Source organism: Antechinus flavipes, chromosome 4, assembly GCF_016432865.1.
Source record: "Antechinus flavipes isolate AdamAnt ecotype Samford, QLD, Australia chromosome 4, AdamAnt_v2, whole genome shotgun sequence".
NCBI classification, from domain to species: Eukaryota; Metazoa; Chordata; class Mammalia; order Dasyuromorphia; family Dasyuridae; genus Antechinus; species Antechinus flavipes.
The window spans coordinates 271,312,323-271,334,685 of NC_067401.1; the positions used below are offsets into that span (position 1 = coordinate 271,312,323).

The following is a 22,363-nucleotide window of genomic DNA, read 5'->3' on the forward strand; positions in this document are numbered from 1 at the left end:
TGACTTAGAAAACTATAACTTAACATTTGATTTGATTTCATTTTTATTTATTTTTAAAAACCCTTCCCAATTACATTTTAATCTGTTTTGGTCACAATTTTATAGGCGATTGAGGGGTGAGTTTGACACATGTAATATATTTGAAAATAAATTCCATGTATGTATCTCCTAATTTAGGCATTTCAAGCTTCTTAAATTCAGAATTTTAATCTAACAATTATCAAGATATCTGTTTGTCTATAAATTACTATAAAAATATGAACCAACTATGCCATTAGTATTAATTGTTATCAATTAACTTATCAATCTCAATATGAACCTAAATTTTAAATTACTTAATTCTAAAGCACAATGGCTGGCACATAGTAGGTCCTTAATAAATCTTTATTGACTGAGTGATTGATAAATTAAATGTTTCTCTTCTAAATCCAACATTATGCCAGCATTTATAAAATTAAACTTTAGCACCATTAATAATTTTAAATCTCTCCAACTTCCTGGGGACAAATTATCTTGAGAGAAAATTTCTTTTCCCTGACAGATCTGAAAAATAGATTTCTTGTGTTATTTTCATTGATCTGATGGACTATTCTTTTATAGTTTCTCCTAGATTTTCTTCATTGTCCTTTTAGTTCTGGAATTCTATACAAAATCCATGAGTTCATCATGAGCCTTATCAGTGATGGTCTCTACTCTCATTCTCCTTGCAAGGGAATTTCTAAGAAGCATTTTTCTAAGTGGAGTTCATAGCTCTATACTTGACACTCTCAGTCACCTACATATCTTGCTTTTTCTCTCATAACTCAATAAGACCTAGTTCTTAAACTTTTGTTGCCATTTCTTTGATTTCGGATTTCTGCTCTGACCTGATTTCCCCTGCCCTGTTTTGCTTTATCTTCTCAGAATAAGACATTGTTATTTATCCTGATCGATGTTTCCCATGCTTTGCTCCTGGACTTTCCTCATCTCTTTACATATTTTTTTCTTGGTGACTATATTAGCTCCCATGGATTTAATAATTTAATTGAAAATCTAATCCCAGACTTCTCTTTGAGCTTCAATCCCCTATCACAAATAATCCCCATCACAAACTGGATGCCCAATAACTACAAACATTTAAAACTGAACTCATTATCTTTTCTACCACATTCTTCTTTTTTCCAAATTTTCCTATCCATTCATTGTCTCAAGCTCATGTTACTCTAGGCTACCCTACAAAATGACCCAAATAATTTCCCTTAAGTATAGATCTGGTCATGTGACAGAAAAAAATGGAAAGAAGCTTATTGGGCATAAGTAGTCTGCAATGTATCACCAATGCACAATAATTGTCATAAAATGCATTATCAATGATACGGATGAATCTTAAAAGAAGTTACTAGTCATGCAGTGAAAATGAGAGTTACCAGATCAAAGGACTGATTGTTACTCTGGTATTCATGAAATAGTAAAAGAACCAGAAGAAGATCCGCAGTGCATAAAATAGATCTTTTTTGCATATTTATGGAAAGGCATGAACAATAGTTGCAAATAACAAGAGAATATCAATGGGTTGTTATCTGAACCAGTAGAAAAAGGAGCCACACAAGGGAGATTATGGACAAATTAATGTATTGAACTTTTCATTTCATAAGGAAAAGTACATATTCTTAATTGAAATAGAAAATGGTTGAATATTCTATATAGCTTGAAAAACAAACAATGCACCAACTCCCTAGATTAAGCTGATTTTGTTTGCTTCATATGTTTTTCCAAATTAATTTTGATTGACTGACTATAAATCAGTTGAATTTAATTAAAATAAATTTCCCTATCACTGGTTTTTTAGCTTAATTAGGCACAAGTTCTTCAGTTTAGTATTCTAAGCTCACTTTCAACTTGTCACTTAGCCACATTTATTTCCTATTACTCCTAGATGTAAAATCTTCAGCCATAACTATTTTAATTCAAGAAGCTTTTCTTAAAAGTTTTCTATGTGCAAGGAACTATTTCTTTTTCTTTTTTTTTCTTTTTTATGCTGCCTTGTCTTTGAGATAGTAGATGATATAGTGGAACGAGTAATAGACTGAGTTAGGAAGAATCTAGTTTAAAACCTATTTCAAGCACATGTTATCTTTTTTTTTAACTCTGAGAAAATCACTTAAAAAAAAAAACCTCTTTGTGCCTCAGTTTCCTCATCTGTAAAACATAGAAGTTGGACTCAATGATCCCAAGATCCCTTTCCTATTTTAAATCTATGAAATTATGGATGTCTTCCCATATTTTCACCATCAAAAATAACTATTGAACTTTCTTTCTCTGGAGTCCACATCAAGCTCTATCTACTCTATAAGTCTTTCCTAATTAAATTTATGATCTTTCCAATCTGGCTATGCTCATATTTCTTCAATATCACAATTTATCTCTTTAACCAAAGATTCTATGAATTTTAAGTTAACCTGATTCTAGCATAGTATCAGTTCCATTTCAGCATTTATTGACTAGGTCCTTTTTTATTTTTATTTTTAAAAAAATTTCCCTATTTCACCCAATCTATAATCACATAGGATATTCACTAGTTTGGGATTAGCTTGGGAGCTTTGACTTGCTCATTTCTTGATCTGATAAGATTATCTCTTCCTTGGACAATCTGGTATTCTAACCCACTCTATCTTTAGTCCCAGAGGTTCAACATATTAATACATGATTTTGTGGCTAATTGGGTTAAGTCCAAACAATTTATACTCCTACTACAACTCAGAACTCCTGAGCTCAAGAGAACACCAACCTCAGCTTCTCTAGTAGTTTGATTTATAGGTGTGTATCATCAAACCAGGTGTTATTAACTTGTAAGCATTTATTAATAGTCTAATATGTACCAAGACCTGTACTGGATACTGGGAAAAACAAGACAAAGAGAGAAATAATCCCAGTCCTCCCAGATAACATTCTAATGGGGGAAGACATCCATAAAAAAATATATTTATGTTGATATTCAGTTGTTCTTCAGTTGCATCTGATTCTTTATGACCACATAAATAGATACATACAAAATAGATACAAAATATTAATACCATGTAAACATAACAATAAAATAAGTAACAATAAATATATAAAATAAAACATATTAATTGTAATGGGCTGAGGCTCGAGTTGATGTACTGTCACCTATAGTAAAGATTTCAGTTCTGAATAGTATGTTATAGGGATATTGACAAATTGCAGTACTTCCAGATGAAATGACAGTGCTGGAAAAAATGTTATATAAGGAAGAAATAAAAGAACTGGGGGCACAGAACCTGGAAAATAGAAAGTATAATTGTTTTCAATTATATCATCAGCTGTTAAATTAAAGAGAAAATCAAATACATTCCTTCTGACTAGCACAGGGGTTCTCAACCTGTGATCCTCAAATGTTTCAAAATGTTTTGAGAACTGTTCAATATTTACCATTTACAAATTACAAACTTGAACAAAAGTTTCACTTGACATCTTCCATATTTTAGTTTTAATCATTTAAAAACATTATTCTGAAAAGAAGGTCCATAGACTTTACCAGACTGTCAGAAGGATCTGAGACATATAAAAGGATTAAGAACACCTCTAAAGAGTTAGGTAAGCATCGATGGGTGGAAGTTACTGGCAGGCAAATTAGTTTAAGAGAAGGCTTTCTATCATTATTTCTAACTCTAACATTTAGAGCATCTCAAAAATAAAGTTGCTCCCTCTTAAGAGAATGAGTTTCATATCATTTTAAGTGTTAGAGTGATTTCTAAAATCTTCTAAAGATGTGATAAAAGAAAATGTGGCATGGGATGAAAAGTTGAACTAAATCATGTTTTCTAACTTAAACAATACTGTGCAAAATAAATTTTAAGTTTTATTCCATAGATTGCGCTTCCTTCTACCTCCTCTCCCCTCCAATGTTGACATAAATACTAATCTCATTCTTTATGTATATCAAATATTTTAGCACTTGGTAATAATTCAACATGGTAAATTATATTATATAATGCCTTGTCATCTGCAGTTTCACATGCGTTAATTTTATATTTTTTTCCCAATAAGATTGTAAGCTTTTTGAAAGTAGGGACAAAGTATCATACTTTTTTTTCCCTTCACAGCTTCTACCATAATATGAGACACACAGTCAGTACTCAATAAAGATTTATTGAACTGACATTGAACAAGTCATTTAAAAATCCCCTGGTCCTCAGTTCCTTCATTTACAAAATGAAGAACTTGGACAAGAAGGCCTTTGAGGTCACTTTCCACTGTAAATCTATGACCCTTGGAACTATCCAGTGATGTAAACCACTATTTATTATCCATTGAATGTTATCAATGCCAAGAAATGTAAATTGTTCTGAAGGTAAAGAGCATGACTCTTTTATTTCTAATTTTTTTATTTCTAATTTTTTTCTATTTCTAAAAATGAAATGAAACAAAAAGCTGAGCTCTATTCAGCTATGGACTGTTTCCATCTTGACCTGGAAGTTCAGCTCCCCACTTCCCCAGATTCTCATACACTTTACCTCTCCAGCTCTTTACTTTGATTTCTCCCACAACCTCCATTTTAATGAAAATGTTCAGGCCCACCATGACTTCAATTCTCCAAAGCCTCTCCTCTTGATTCTTAGGACATGATCACCATGTTCATTTAGCCCAACCCCATTTTTTTTTAAGTTTCCTATCGTGTATTGTCTTCTTTCATTAGAATGTGTATTCCTTGAAAACTGAGGTTTTCTACCTGTATTTGTATTCTTGGTGCCTGAAAATATAGCACAGTGTCTGTCTCATAATCAGTACTTAATAAATGTGATTTATAGGTGCTCTTTGACTATTTTGTCATCATTTGAGCCAACATAGAACCATGAACTGTTAGAATCAGAAGACTAAAAGATCTTGCTGGAGAACAAATTGTAACCAAGAAAAGTGAAGTGCTTTTCCCCAAAGTTTAATAAGTAATTAATTGAAGACTTGGGAATAGGATCCAGGCATCCTGGTTTCCAGTCCAGGGATGTTTTTATTACACAACATATTTTGTAATTTGATCATATTCCCTGATGTTAAAATTTTACACAACTCTAGGGAATCATTCATTTATTTATTTACTGAGGTAATTGGGATTAAGTGACTTTCCCAGGGTCACACAGCTAGTAATCATAACTTTGCATAAAGATTAAATTCAGAGTTATGCTTTTTTGTGTAGCTTATTATTATTAGTTTCCAATTGACTTCTTTGTCTAGAAATTCTTTATGTTTTTGGATGCTGGCAATTCTCATAATATATATGTATGAATGTATGTATGTATATACTTTTGTCTAATGTAGTCATAGGGTTTTTAATACATAATTTTATAGAAAAATCTCTCCTACTAATAGCCAGCATGGAATGGCACCTGAAGTAATACCCCATTCCAAAGACAGGTGACTGCATGAAAATCTTCAAAAAAGAAAACTGAATGAAAAGGATTGGCATTGACTGCATGAAAATCTTCAAAAAAGAAAACTGAATGAAAAGGGTTGGCATTGTCTGGTCCTACCAAGAATAAAGTTAATTATCATCAGAATGTTCTTCAATGTATTAAATATTAAAAGCATAAGGAATTTGTCCAACTACTGTTATTTCTCTTAGTTATATTCTAATTTGTTTTATATTTATTTCTGAAAAAGTCTCTTATAAGATTGTAAATATCTTGAAGGTAGGGGCATATATATATTATACATTTTTATATACACAATGACTATTGTTTTGTATATGGTGAGTACTTAGTAAAAGATTATTTTAATAAATGTTGAATGTATGAATTTGTTCTCACATATGCATTCAGCACATTGTAAAAATGTGAAGAAACTAATTTCTTCCCACTCCACTTGAATTGGAAGCAAAGCCATTCTAAATGTGTGCCAATGTTCTTTTATCACCTACTTCCCATGTTAGCATGTATTTTTATAAGGGGAGTGGAGAAGGATTGTGCACATACTGTGCACAAGGACAGTGGATATTCAATTCTACGATTAAGTGAGCCAAATTCAGCGTGCCACAGGAAGACAGGTACAAACTGCAAAGATGTTAAATAAAATACTAGCTTAAAGATTACAACAATATATTACCAAGATTATATATTATGACCAAGTGGGATTTGTATCCAGGAAGGCAGGGATGATTTAATATAATGAAAACTATTAATATAATTGATTATATCAATAATAAAAGTTCAAAAATCATATGATTACATGAATATTTGCAAAAAAGCTTTTTAATAAAGCACAATATTCATTTCTACTAAAACATTTGAAAGTATTAGTATAAATGGATTTTTCCTTAAACTGATAAAAAGCATTTATCTAAAAGCATTATTTGTAATGGGATAAGTTAGCTTTCCCAGTAAGATTAGGTGTGAAAAAAGGATACCCATTATATTGCTAATATTATTTAATGTATTGAAAATCCTAGCATAGAAATTAGAGAAGAAAAAGAAATAGAAGGAATCATTATAGGGAATGAGATAATAAATCTCTTTTTGCAGATAATATGATGACATACTTAACACTCTAAAGACTCATCTAAAAAGTAAATTGAAATAATTTTTTTTTTCAGAAAAAATATTTCCAAATACAAGACATCCTGTATCTTGAATGTAGGATAAAAGCAGACTTATCCATTGATCTTTATAATGCTTTTAAGGAGAGTTATCCAGTTGGAAATGAACCAGTTGAACATTCATATAGCATATTATTTTAAAATTTGAGAATGATTATGCAGCATGTTATTCTGTGCAACCTTCCCTACTAGGCTATTTGTTCTTTTAAGCAGGGGGCATGCTTATCTAAACCTTAAACTCTTTAGCTTCTAGCAGAATACTTTGGATACAGAAAGTACTTAATTTTTTTTAATGTTTCTTTCTCTGCTGAACTTCTTAGGATGGGTATGTGTGTGAGTGGGAGGTGTAGGCAGCCACAATCCTTCATCAGTTTCAGCCACTGGCTTACTGGATAGTAATGAGTTCTCTTTAGCTATAGTATTGTTTTGCAGTCTATCTCTTTCAAAAAATTTCTTTGGAAATTTTTGTATTTTTCTTAGTTTGGAGAATTAATCATTCTTACTTTGCCCATTAAATTAATAACTTTGGGTTCATGCATTCCAAATCTTTTTCCAATTTTGTAACTTATTGGACTTATTTCCTATCTCCTCATTGTTTCTATCATTTTGCTCTAAAGTAAAACAAGTCTCTTTTCTATTATTGATTTTGTTAATATTTTTCATGTATTATTTTTATGGGTGAGTTTCATCATTATTTTGATTTGATATTTTACTTGTACTCAATTCTTTATTCTCCATCATCTGATAGTTTTTCTAATTTCTTTTATCCCTTTAATTTCTTCCATATATTTAATATTCATCTGAGTCTTTGAAACAATTCTAGCTTTACTTCTGGTACTTCTGTTGGTGATATCCTGCATACTTTTCTCCTGGAATTTTTCCTCCAATTTCTTTTAACCCATAAAATATATTTTATTGGGTCAACACTTTTCTTTTGTCTGCTCTTTTTTTGTCTCTATTCCCTCCTCCCATCTCTAAATAATTTTCTTTTCAATGTTTGTAAAAGCTTTGCCTCTTTTTTCCCATTTCTATGGGAACTTTTGAAAGGAGTGTTGAAGGTATTGCTATATCCCAATCCTCCATGTTCTAGGAAGTTAATCTGGGACTCTTTATACATAACTATTTCAAAATTAATTAGACAAGAGGCTTCTGTTGGCTTTTTCAGATTCTCTGCCTTTTCTCTTAATGACACTAATAACACTACAAAAGAGTATAGCACCAGTATCCCACAATGGATTATAATAACTGCTTCTTTTTTATTTGACTAGAATGTAAAATGCTTTAAAAAGGAGTAACATGAAAGCTGTTTGGAAACATAGGTTAGAGCCAGAGAGTGATAGCCATAAAATATCAAACCAAGTTCATATTTTATCTTAGAAACAATAGGGAGTTACTAAAGTGTCTGTAATAGAAGATCAATATTATTGGATCTACTTAGAAACATCAATTTGGCATCTGGATTAATAGGTAGAGCCTCTCAGTTAAATTTCTTTTAAGTTTTTAAACTGAAGTTCTTTAACTTTTAAAAATATATTTTGATATTTGTATATCAGTATAATTGGTTTCTATTGTAATCCTGTAAATCTTATTTTATGCATTTAAAAATGTTAGGCATTTTTGTGAGGAATTTCACTAGACAGCCAAGCCAATGGGATCCATGACATAACAAAAAAAAATTCTAGCTTTTAAATAAAATCTGGATGCTATGAAAAAAATGTTTCCAGATTACAAGATAAAAATGTACTTGATTTTGTTTAATAAGAACAAAAAAAATTCATATTATCTAGTTTTGCAAACTGTCTTTAAACACAAGAAGGATTAATTATTTACCATAGGAGACAAATATGATAGCTTTTTAGCAGCCTCTACTGGTACATGTTGTAAGGGTACTGGTTAGCAGTGTGCCATATGTCTTTGAGGATTTGTTGCAAGAGTCATATGAAAGAAGTTGCTGACGGTCTTAACTGTGGATGGTAGCTAGTAATCACCCCAGTGGCAGCCTTCATGAATTTCCATTTCTTTTCTCTTTTTCCTGCCTTTCAACTAGACACAGTGATCTTTTGTTGAACATCCTGGCTCAGCTGCAATTGAAATTGAGGTCAAAAGAGAGAAAAATTTGGATAAGATTTTAATTTTCATTAAGCCTTTAATAATTAAAACATTTTACAGATAGGTACTCCTCAAAAGCTTGAAAAAACCTATTATGTTTCCCCTACTCACTTTTTGGGGCTAAATGCTCCCTATTTCTTCAATTGATTTTCATATGGCAGAAAGTTAAATTCCTATACCATGCTAGTTAGTCTTTTCTAGATGCTTCCAGATTATAAAAGTTCATTCTAAATTGTCACATCTAGAACTGAACACAATATTTCATGTAGTCTAACCAGCATAGTATTGACTCAATTCCTTATATTTGGTCTAGAAGACATCACTTCTTTGTGGATGTCTCCTAAATATATTCCAACCTTTGCCTCTCTCCCAAACTCTAGTTATGAATTTCCAGTTATCTGTTTGGTACCTTTCCTTGGTTGCCTACCAACACTTCAAATTTAAAATGTTGAAAACTTGAACTCATCATTTTCCATACTCTATCTCAACTCCTGCTTATTAGACTAACTGCCCTTCCTGAATCCTTTTTCTGTTAATCAATATAACTTTTTTCAGTCACCCTGGACTGTATAATAATAAATTTTAAAATATTATTTTAAATATTTAAATATAATTAAAATAAAATAAAATACTTAAAATATAATTAAAATAAAACATAACATTTAAAACATGCCCCTTTTTTCTGTATCTCAGTGTCTTACTCTCTGTGTTTCTCTTTACCCCTTCTCTAAATCCTAAATCAATATCTCACAAAATCATGTTGATTCTTCCTTTGCCATATTTCTCACTTCTTTTATTGTTACTACTATCTCTGCAAAGGAACAACTTAATATTTTTTGTAAGGATTATCATAGAAAACTGTTCTTTCTGCCTTTTGTCCTTTTTCCATTAATTTTAGCAAAAATCTGATTGTTCCTCCAAAAGTTGATCTGAACAGATTAATGAATGAATGACTCTATAATAACTACAGAATAAAATTCACTCTTTCATCTGATATTCTGGCTTAAATTTACATTTTTAATCTTAATTCCTACTATTATTTTAAGCAAACCCTATTGTCCAAGTTAACTTAGACTATGTACCTTTCACCAGAGTTGTGATTTGCAGAAGATCACACAACTAAGAAATATCAGAGGCAGGGATCTGAACTGCAATGTGACATCAACTCTATGCAGTACCAACTAGGATAATCTTATTATTTGCCCTACCTCATTTATAAAGATATCTGAGGACAAACAAGATGATGATTGAGAAAGCTCTAAATCTGAGATGATAGGACACTCAGGAATGGGAACTGCATTAACATTAGGAGGGTAAATTCTAGAGCTTCAAGGGGTATCTAAAGCTTATCCAGTTCAATTTTTTTTTAAACTTGCTTGCATATGTATGTGTGTATGTGTGCGAGAGAGAGAGAGAGAGAGAGAGAGAGAGAGAGAGAGAGAGAGAGAGAGAAATTCTTTGGAAGTCGGGTCAAAACCTAAGGATCCCTTCTCAGAATATTGCTTTTAAAAGCATAAAATAAAAAACTTAGGTTTACAAAGAAAACCAATTATATTGAACTACAGTTATCAAAATATTTTTAAAAATACGTTCTTAGATACCAGGTTAAATCCTCCCCTCTCCCCCCTTCAAACCTCTCAATTTGTAAATGAGGAAATTGAGGTATAGAGAATTGCTTAAGATCACACGTCATGAATGAGGCTTAGGACTCCAGGACCTCTGCTTCCAGATACATCAGTCTTCAAACTTGTGTTGTGCCCACCGCCCTTTTTACTCTTGTTTATTCAGTAGGGCTCTCCTCAGTCGGTCAATATTTATTAAACACCTACTATGTGTCAGGCATCGAAAGTGGCAGCTTGCCACTGTTCTTTGTAAGCTGGACTCGAACTGTCTGTCCTCACAGGTGGCAGGGTCACTTTCAGCAAGTGGCATCCTCCACCCAGCGGCTTAAGAAGGTAGTTGCTGACTTGGGGGTATGCGGTGGGCAAGGCTTCTCACAAGTCTAGGTTTAGGGGGCCAAGCTCATCCCGCAGCTGCAGCAGCTGTGGGTGTGGGTGCTTTTGCTGAATGCGCACGTGACTGAACGGACCTGTACGCCTGCTGGAGCTGGGGCGGGGGAGGAAGAAAAGAGTGGAGTGGGTGGTTGGGGGGGGGGAGGATTAAGGACCAGGCGTGCGTGCCGGTCGGGGCGGGGGACAGAGGAGGCGGAGCCCCGCTCGGCTCAGCTCGGCTCAACCTTGGCAGAGCGCGCTCCGCCCGGGGGCTGCGGAGGTGAACATCCCCGCGCTCTGGGCCGCCCGGGGCCAACCCAGCCAGACACTTGCGGGGGCTGCTGCAAACGCCTGCTTCTGGTCTCTGTTTACTAGGAAGGCAGAGAGAAAGAGCCGTAGTCCAGGAAGGCAGCACGCGGGCGCACACACACACACACACACACACACACACACACACACACACACTCGGCATAGCTGGCTCCCCAAAGCAGAGAGGAGAAGCAGGCTCGATACTCCCCTCCAGCTCTGCAGCCTCGTGGGGCTGAGCCCAAGCCCTTTGTGCGTTTGTTCGCTCTGGGAAAGGTCGGAGGCTGCTGTCTGCGCCGCCGCCACCCACTGCCACCATCGCCGCCACCGTTACCTAATCAGACAGATCCCTACCCTCGGGTAAGCACGTCTCTCTTTCCTTTTAAACCTGTTCAGCATTGCCTCTGGGAAACAGGTGGAGGAGCTGGGGAGGAGGCAGGCCATATCCCAGCGGGAGGAGAAACCCCGAGCTTGAGTCGGGGTCTGGGGCCGTGCAGCCTCCAGCCAGTGTCTTGGCAACGCCAGGAAATTACTACTCCAGTTACTTATTCTTCCCACCTTGGAGTTCGCTCTCCCCACCCACCTCAGCGTAAGATGTGCTGCCTCTTTGGTTGCCAAGGAGACCTGATTAAACATCAGCCTGGGGACTTCTATTCAAAGTACATCTTTCTAAAATGCCCATCTTTATTGTGACTTTGGGGATAAAATACATTGAGGAGGTGGTGGTGTTAGTCTAGTATTCTTTAATTGGAATCCTCGTGTGATATTTAAGTATTTAGACAGCATTTTCATTCAACTTTGAGAGGGGATTGCAGTGTATAATTGGTCTAAGGAGGGAAGGAGAGGGATGAGGAGACGATTGCAGAACAGGATTTTTCCACGCACAACATTTTGGATCGTTAGAAACTCTAATCTTACTACAAATAATGCTTTTCCCATCATAACCAGATTCTCATGCCTTATATTTTAATAAATTTACTGTAGTCAGAGGGTGCCAGTGCGCTTAAGTGAGTGGATACTTTGATGTTAAAAAAAAATAAATTTGATCATATTCATTTCATGTATATTATTACTATAAAATTAACATAATGTATGTTATTGCTAACACTTTAGATGAACGGTTTTTAAAGCATATTTACATACTTATGAATGTGTATATGTGTATGTTTGTGTCTGTGAATATATATACTTGGAGCAGGAAAGAGCATTTAAAATCATCTTCTCATACTCCATTTTACAGATGAGAAAATTGAGACCCAGAAAAGTGATTTGTACAAGGCCTCAAAAGTGGCAGAGTAGCAATTCAACTTGAGATCCTTTAACTCTAAAACTAGTGTTCTAGGGAACTATTCTGTGATGACTTAATTATGCTAAATATGTTATATTACCTTTATTACATATTTAAATGCATATGTGTATGTGTACATCTATCATTATTGAATCTGCATTTTTAGTTCTTGAATCTTTCCTAATCCTTTGCTCATACTTAGGAATACTTATGTTTTATTTTGTTTTTTTTTTTTCTCCTCCAACTCCCATGTTAGTTTCTCAGACTGTATGACTATTCAAATAGTTCAAAGTGTTGTTGTTGTTGTTGTTGTTTTTAACTATAACTCTTTAACCCAGACAGAAGTGAGTTAGTGATTTGGGCAAATTTAAATGTGCTGAGAATGCTTTATTTTAGAAACATGAACAAAAATGTTGCCAACTTTTACATATTCAAATGTCAGAATGAGCATATGTAGCAATGGGCCCATAACAAGTAAATAATATCAATGAAAATTCACCTGGTAGTAAAGTGAGAATAGAAAAAGATAATTGTTTATATTTTTTTAGTTTTTCTGATGACTTTACTTTTTATGATAACTTTAAAAATATGGCCATGAATTCTGGCAAGTTTTTTCACCTAAGTCTCTTGTTGCCTGAGTTAAAATTTTTCAATTTGCTTCAAGTGTATATTTATTTGGCCTATAATACATGAACTGAGAGGATAAGAACATGCTATGAAAATTACACTTTGGAATTAATTACACTACTTACCTAATAAATATCCAATGACATACATTGAAATCACTGTTTATTTTGTTTTTGCCTTGCATTTTTTCTTTGTTCTATTTTTAAGCAAAGCAAAATAATGGTTTTCTTAGAGTTTTATTAAATCTAAAGGGATTATACTAGGACAAGTCATATAATCAATAATATTATTAATGATACAAACAAGTTAAATTAGGAATCTAAATTATGAGTTATGTGAATCAAGATATAATAAAATGTAATAGAATTCTATTGAGACTAATAAAAAGCAATTATGACCATTGTACTCACAATAATTTAGAGTTTTCTGATTTCTATTCAGTTATAAATCAGCCATCTTATTACAGATATGTCCCGATTATAGAAAACTGATATGTAAACTTAGAAAATGTGCATATTAAGGCTTGTTGATTCACTTGACCAATAGAATTTCTTGCTTTTGAAAAGGATAAGTCATAGCTTTCCCTTAAATGCTAGTTATCTAACAGTTATCCTAATACTTTTTAAGTGTATTTTATTAAGATGGGAGGGGCAAGAAACTAGTGCAGTGGGAGTAGAGGAGGGGGGAAGAGACAGTTTGAAGGTCCTTCAAAATTAAGGATAAAATTTCTTTATCTTTCTGGTTTCTGCTAAAGAAAGCAAGTTAAATGAACAAATAATTACACTTTAATTTTTTTTTTATTTGTAACTTTTCAAGAACACATCTGTCATTGTTTGTTGAAGTAAGGAATGCTTGTATATTAGCAATATTTTTACATTTCTAGTTGACATTTTCACCTCAACATTTCAAGTTCAATATAACAAAAAGTCATCATATTTATATCTCCCTATGCTTGCTTCTCTTCATGACTGCTATTTCTTATAATAATACCAAAATTTTCTCATTCTCCCAGGCATATAACCTAGTTGTTATCTTGGGCTTTATTTTCAATACTTGCTATATATGTGATCATTTTCCAAGTCCTGTTGGATTCTGTGTCCATTATTGCTCAGATTTACTCCTACATTTTTGTTTCCACTTAGTGGAAGGCTTTCACTACTTTTAACTTTAGTAATTATAGTAGTCTTGTGTATTATAGGAACAAAGATTTAGAGCTAGAAGTGACCTTAGAGATTACAGTAGAATTCATCTGCCTCATTTTATAAATGAAACAGTTAGGTTAGGTGACTTGCCTAAGATCATACAACTATTAAATGTCTGAGGTGTATTTTAACTCATCTAACTAAAATTTCTGGACCTTAGTTTCCACATTTAGTAAAGGAAGGGTTTGGACTAGTTGTCTCTAGAAGGTCTCTTCTAACAGTTTTATTCATGAATTTTTGCCTAATATTTTTGCACAGACATACACATACACACACAGTGTTATATATACAGTCAATTCCCAATGATCAATTTGAGTATCAACTTTGTAGCTTTTATGAGGGAGTTGGTTGGGCAATCTTACAATTAGATGTTCTTATAGTTGGATATCTCAAGAATTTAACAATGAAGGTAAACTGAAAGGGAATCAAGGCTTTACACAGTTGAGATGAATAATACTTCTCTCTCTCTCTCTGTCTCTCTCTGTCTCTCTCTCTCTCTGTCTCTCTCTGTCTCTGTCTCTGTCTCTTTCTGTCTCTCTCTCTCTCTGCCTCTCTCTTTGCTTCTCTCTCTTTCTCTCTCTCTTTTCTTCTCTCTGTGTCTCTCTCTTTTTCTCTTTCTCTCCATATGTGTGTGTTTTCTTCTTTTTCTTTGCCTTTCTTCCAAGTGACTCAAAATGATTTTAAGATTTGTTTGTATTATTTCTGTCCCTTCACATCTTTATTAGTATGGATAATCAAGAGCTCTCTTGTGAAAAATTGCCTAAAGCCAAACACAAAATATTAAATTCTCTTAAGGTTTTCAAAACCTTTACATACCATGTTGCACTGGCAAATCTTAGCTTCCATTTCCTGATTATTAGGCTACATCCAAAGTGTCTTTTTTTTCCTTTTTTTCCAGTTTTTAAAAATTTGATGATTATTACTGCTATATACTAGGATAGATCCTGTTGGATGTCCAATGAATTGAAATAGGAGTCATAATGTTTGTCTGATTTCTAGACCCTAAAATGCATTTCTTATTTCTAAAATAATAAAATAAATATTTTTTTTAGAAATAAAACGTGAGGTTTGTTTTTCTATATGGGGTGATGGAGTTTGTATTAGATATGCTGTCCAATAATTTGGTTTGTGAGAATGAATCATTTAATATAGTATCTTTGATATCTATGCAGAAAAATACCATATAGTTATTAGTTGTTCTAGTAAAATGTGAAGTTATCATGCAATCATAAATATCCAATGCAGTCAGCCAATATGAAGCAACACTTTGGTCAAAATGATTTTTAATATTAAATTTTACCTTTGAGATGTTAATAGTATCTCTCATCATTTAAGCCATAAATACTAATCAGTGTGGCTATGATACTTCAGATATAATTATGTCTTAGTGTATTGTTGCTTTGTAAATTAACCACATTGACTGTGGGCTTTTCTCTCTCTGGATGATTGGTTGGGGATAATTAGTAGTGAGGCTGGCCTGAGAGACCAGGAGTTGATAATGAATGGGAACAACTGTTTTTGTAAATAATTCTTTTCTTACCCAGGATTCTGTATTATCCCTATCGCTTTCTTAGTTGTAAGTTTCTTGGTATGTATCATAATGGTAAGGGCAGGTTAGTAGATAGGTACATGTGACCTTGGAAAATTGGTCTCAAGGCCTGTCTCTGACACAGTCTAGCTCTGTGATTCTGAGTAAGGCATTGAACTTTAGATTCCCCTAAGGGATATTTCTAAGATGATAATTACAGATTAACTGCATTTGTAGAGGGAGTTTTGTTATTGCATTTCCTTGTATTCCAGTGACTTCAAGATTAGGGAAAAATACAGTTTAAAAAACATAAGCGTCATAGCCTTTCTCCTAATTTCTGAACTTTCCCAAGATTCTTCATTTTATCTGCAACAATAAAAGACTTTAGGAATTTCAGAATTGGGTGAAATGAAGACTTAAAATTTACTCAGTTCTTGCGTTTATGTTTTACTAAGGCAGAGAATAACAAATTCAGAGGAGCTCAGATTGGCTAAGATAATAACGAATGTTGGAAGAGATGTGGGGAAATTGGGACACTGATTCAGTGTTGGTGGAGTTGTGAACTGAACCAACATTTTGGAGGACAATTTGGAACTATGCCCAAAGGACTATCAAAATGTGCATATCCTTGGACCCAGCAGTTGGTGGCAGCCCTCTTTGTAGTTTCAAGAAACTGGAAACTGAGTGGATGCCCATCAGTTGGAGAATGGCTAAATAAATTGTGGTATATGAATATTATGGAATATTATTGTTCTGTAAGAAATGATCAGTAGGATGATTTCAGAGAGACTTGGAAAGACTTACATGAACTGATGCTAAGTGAAATGAGTAGAAACAGGAGATCATTGTACATAACAACAAGATTATATGATGATCAATTTTGATGGACGTGGTTCTTTCCAACAATGAGAGGATTGAGGCCATTTCCAATGCTCTTGTAATGAGGAGATCAATCTACATCCAGAGAGAGAACTTTGGGAACTGAGTGTGGATCACAACATAACATTTTCACTCTTTTTGTTGTTGTTTGCTTGCATTTTGTTTTCTTACTATTTTCCTTCCCTTTTTGATGTGATTTTTCTTGTGCAGCAAGATAATTGTATAAATATGTATACATATATTGGATTTAAGATATATTTTAACATGTTTAACATATATTGGATTACTTGCCATCTAGGGAAGGGATAGAGAGAAAAGTGGGGGAAACTTGGATTGTAGGGTTTTGGAAGGGTCAGTGTTGGAAATTTATCTGTGTATATGATTTGAAAATTAAAAAAAAAAAAGAAATCCAGAGGAAGTCTGTGCTGAGTTCAGATTCTCAAAAAAAATTCTGTGAGCTTATTGAGATGCAGTTCTTACACCATGCCTGCTTTTGTGGTTTTCCTTCTTTTTTTTTTAATTTTAATATCTTTTTATTGATAGAACGCATGCCAGGGTAATTTTTTACAGCATTATCCCTTGCACTCACGTCTGTTCTGATTTTTCCCCTCCCTCCCTCCACCCTCTCCCCCAGATGGCAAGCAGTCCTTTACATGTTGAATAGGTTACAGTATATCCTGGATACAATATATTTGTGCAGAACCAGACAGTTTTCTTGTTGTACAGGGAGAATTGAATTCAGAAGGTATAAATAACCCGGGAAGAAAAACAAAAATGCAAGCAGTTTATATTCATTTCCCAGTGTTCTTTCTCTGGGTGTAGCTGCTTCTGTCCATCTTTGATCAATTAAGGCTCTCTTTATCGAAGAGATCCACTTCCATCAGAATACATCCTCAAACAGTATCATTGTTGAGGTATATAATGATCTCCTGGTTCTGCTCATTTCACTCAGCATCAGTTCATGTAAGTCTCGCCAGTCCTCTCTGTATTCATCCTGCTGGTCATTCCTTACAGAACAATAATATTCCATAACATTCATATATATGGTTTTCCTTCTGTGTCCTCACTGAGGTCGAATGTGGTCACTTTCTCTTAACATTATTAGGCTACCAGTGGAATATGTGGGCTTTCCATCATCCTTGTTCTTGCCAAATGATCAGTCCAGCTTCTTTTTAAATCATGGATTTCTTGAATGATATCTTTATTTTTCATGATTCCTTTTTTTGTAACACATTGCTGACTGATCATAATGGGTTCCACTTACCTTAGGGTCATCCTCATTTTCGTTCTTAAGATATTTTGGACATACGATTATACAATAATATTGGAAGATTATTGTTATTAAAAAGATGCTCCATCCAGGGAGAAGGGTGAAGTTGTTAAAAGAATTATGCCCTTTTCTAAAGGCAATCCAGCTTCTTTTTGGTCAGTTCTGGGTCCCACTCATTGTCCATTTGTAGTTTGTCTTTACTGTGTTATTCTTCACTGTGAGTAGAGGTAATGTGATATTATTAAGAAGAGTTTCCAGGCCCTTAAAAAATGATCACTTAGGCTTAGCTTAGTGATGAACTTTGCTGTGCTTAGGTTGGGTGGACCTCAAACAGAATGCAAAAGGTATTGCTGAGTTGGTTAGAATTTATGCTGAGTTAGACTTGTATCTGCTACCTCTACTTAATATAAGTAATCTAAATGGAAAAGTAGCAATAAGAGGAGGCAGTTGCATTAGAGTAAAAAGAACACTGGACTCATAGACAACCTGGATTTAAATCCTCGCTTAGCTATTTTGTGGGCAGCTAGATGGTGCAGTGGATAGAGTGCTGGGGCTGAAGTCAGGAAGACTTGAATTAAAATGTAATTTTAGACACTGATTAGCTCAGACACTTGCTAGACTCCACATGCTGTCATGTAGAGTTAGATGTGACTGAAAATGATGGAAAAATGATTATCTATTTTATTACCTTGGTCAAGTCACCCAGCCTTTCTCTGCCTTTGCTCTCTCACCTGGAAAATGAAGGGATTGGATTAGATCATTGCTAATGTTGCTTCCAACTCTGCCTTCTATGATTCTACAAATAGAATGAAACTGTGCAAACTTAATAAGTTTTGTTTCCTAAAACAATATGAAAGGTTTGTGAGTAATAATAAGGGCTTATGAATAAGCATGGTGTACACACACACACACACACATATATATATAATAAGATTATATTTCACAAACTTTGTGTTAATGGGAATATAATGACAAGTGAAGGAATGAAAATAAAATTCTAAAAATAATTTCTTATTTTTACTTATTTAGTATCTATATCTGACTTGTTTCTAGAAAGAAATTGAAATGGCTTATACAATTTAAATAGAATGCAAAATGGGATGATTAACAATTTTTTAAAAAAGTAATGAAATAATTAAGAAGAGGAGAGAAATAGATAATACTAAAGTTATCCTTTTTTAAAATTTTTTTGTATTGTATTAGAAATCTTAGCTTTGGCAATAAAGTTATCTTTTTAGGTAATGAGTTTCACATATCTTACCAAGGGGTCCAGAGAAAAGATTTAATTTTTTTTTGTTTTGCTTCTGCATTTTATAATGTAAGGGGACATGGCAGATGGAGATATTTTTTAGTATAAGAGTGATGAAAAAGAATGATTCCTTTAATCCTTTCCCTTATGAATATATTTTTATCTTGTTCTATGGTTAATGGCTGTACCTTCTTCATGTGTGGCCTTTTGTGGTTAGACTGTTCTCTTCCTTAAGTTTTGCAACATCCTTCTCAAAGAGCCAGCTGGGCTCTGGTTTTTCCAAGGTCAAGCCTCTTGGCTGCTGTTTTATCTGTCAGTTTGCCAATGGATTTTGCAAAAAAAGTCTTCAAAAATAGGAGCCTTATCTTCAGTTTCATTCTGTAATATTTCATAATAGTTCCTTTCAGATACTCTATCTCATAGCCAGACTAATCTGCTATTTCCTGAATTCAACATGCCATTGCCCTGTCCTGTGCTGCTTTATTTGTTGTCCCTGAGCTTAGAAATCACTATTTATTTCTTCACTTACCCACCCGACTTTTTAGAATGCTGAAGTTGTCAATATTTCAGGAATTTAACTATTGGAAGCTTTTCCTGATGCCCCTTGCTTGTTCATGTTTTGCCCCTCTTCAAATTATTTCATAAGTTTAACATATCTATGTATGTGTTGTATTTTTACAGTAGAATGTAAGCTTCTGGAGGGCAGGGATCATTTCATTTTTGTCCTAATATCCTCAGTATCTTCAGCGTTGTAGGTACGTAATATTTTTTTTTAATTTAAAAGTGCAAAGTATGTTTATCTTGAAGAAGTTTCAGAGGAGGCATGTTAATTGGCTTTAAGTGTTTGAAGCACTTCAAGGTGGAAGAGAGATTTAGATTATTCTGCTTTGCCCTAAATAGACCAGGGTTGTTAACCTTTTTTGGGTAACAGGTTCTTTTGGCAGTCTGGTAGAGGCTTTAGATTCCTTCTCAGACTAATGTTTTTAAATGAATAAAATAAAATACAGAGGACTAGAAACAAGACTAATTATGTAAAAATACAGTTATCAAAAAATTTTAAAGATTCATGGATAACCATTTTAAGGACCCCTACCCTAGAGGATAAAGCTGAAATTTGCGGGTGGAAATGGTAGAACATAGATTTTAAATTGATATAGGGAAAACTTTTAGCAATAAAAATGGTCCAAAGGTGTGACAGCTTGTCCTAAAAGGTAGGTAATGGATAATCTTGGAATCTTCAGACTCTCTTGATACAAGTTGTTTTAATTTGTTAATATTTCATAATCTAGACATCATCTCTAGGATAAAGACCTAGGCCAGTGCGCTTCTAGATCTATCAATCCAAGGGAATGTCACAGAAAAGGTATGTCATAATTTCAGTAAGCGATCAATAATATCTTTTTTGATATCTTTGTAGACAATGCTATGAAAAAAAGGAGAGCAGGATAGTTGGGTGGATTTGTCAGTCTTTGAGAAACCTTTTGCAAAGAGAATTGATTAATGAATTGATGTTAGCACAGCATGAGATCTCCAGTGATTCTCCATTGGGCTGTTATTGGGAATCTCTTAATTTAAATGTATTTTTATTAAGGACTCACAAGAATACATGGTTATCAAATTGGCATATGATTTACAGGTAGAAATCATACTTAATACATTGACTAACAACATTGGAATTATTTTTATTTACAAGATACAACATCAGGATGAAATTAACTAGATGAAATTTAATACTAGGATTATAGTCTGTATTTCTATATTATAGAGATTCCTGAATGGAATATGTGTGTGTGTGTGTGTGTGTGTGTGTGTGTGTGTGTGATGGAGGAATCATAAGAGAGAAAAAGTAAGAGTGAAGAAAGAGAACTGAGTATAAGATTTTGGGATTATTTCCAGGGGCCTGGCATTTGTAATAAGAACTGATTATTAAATTTTCGGTATGAGTATTTACAATTTGGAAAACTGTAAATAATACAAATCAGGGTTTGATTTATTGTTTTATTGATTATCTAGACTTAACAGTGAGGGGAAAATGTCCAGAGAAAGAACTATGGAGTCTGAAAACAGATTGAAACATACTGTTTTCACTTTTTAAAAGTCACTTTTCCATTTTGTTCTGTTTCTTCTTTCAAAAAATGACTAATGTGAAAATATATTTACATGATTGCATGTGCATAACCCCTATATCAGATTGCTTGCTTTCTTGGGAAGAAAGGAGGGAGAAAAAAATTTGAAACTCAAAATCTTTTAAAAAATGAATGTTGAAACCCGTCTTTACATGTAATTGGGAACAAATAAAATTCTGTTTACCAAAAAATAAAAAGTAAAGTGATGGATAAAATGTTAAAAATACAAACTAAATTTAAGTGTGTCATAAGCAAATTTTTTTTTTCTCAGAGCGTCAGTTGTTAAACATTTATCAACATACCTTTGGCCATTTGATTCTATTTACATCAGAATGACACTGCTATTAATCAATGCATTTTGTGCATGAATGCTGCTGTAGCTACCAGTGAAGTCATTTGAACATTTGGTTTATATTGAAAAGTTATGTTATCAGCAAATGTGTGAGAGTAAAATTGTTTCCCCAAATTAGGCTTTAGGTGGTATTGGATTCAAAAGTTTGATTGTTAGAATTTGTTAAAATAAGGAAAAATGAAAGGCATTGTACAAAAGTCAACCAGTTTTATTTATTTTTTAAATTTAAATTAAAGTTAAATAAATGGTTTCTTTTAGCAGGGTCTTTTCTTTGTCTCCTCCTCATACTTCTCGGATTCTTGATCTGGATCCTGGATACCTGTGGACACTGATGACCTCTTATAACTTCACTTGTACTATACATGCTTTACTTTGCTTCTCTTTGCCCCTTTTTTAGGTATGACAGCTTCACCATATTTCTCAATTACTATTTTCCATCATTCTCTTATATGATTTAAAACTTTCTCTAATTGTGAAAGTGGACATTTGGAACTTCTCAGACCATTCTGCTTTCCATTTTAGTAATTTTCCTGTTGAGCACCTCTTGTTTACTAGATTATATGGAGTTCAGTCAATTTCAAGTAGTGGATGTATGCTGTTGTTCCACATTGATGATAACAGAACTTTCTCCAGATTTAATCTTAGAGCTTATGTTTGCTTTTTGGTGTGTTAAGATAAATTAGTGATTTTTATCTAACTTTTTATAAGCACATGACATTAGAACTATAGTGAAATTATCTAAAACTTTTTAAGAAAGGGACAGCTTGCAAACTTGAATAGAAATTATTAGATCGGGACAAAATCATCTTTGATCATGGCTTTGCCCCAGGCACTTTTTTTTTAACTCCAA

General features: G+C 33.6%; 1 protein-coding gene across 1 annotated transcript in view; it reads left to right on the plus strand.

The window, feature by feature from the left end:
- Positions 1-10,670: 10,670 nt before the first annotated feature.
- Positions 10,671-22,363, plus strand: part of KLHL32 (kelch like family member 32) — a 310,357-nt gene continuing 298,664 nt past the window's right edge. Inside the window, exons 1-2 of the mRNA XM_051996720.1 lie at positions 10,671-10,770; positions 10,860-11,352. Coding sequence (XP_051852680.1) covers positions 10,671-10,770; positions 10,860-11,352 — 593 coding nt within the window. The remainder of the gene's footprint in view (positions 10,771-10,859; positions 11,353-22,363) is intronic.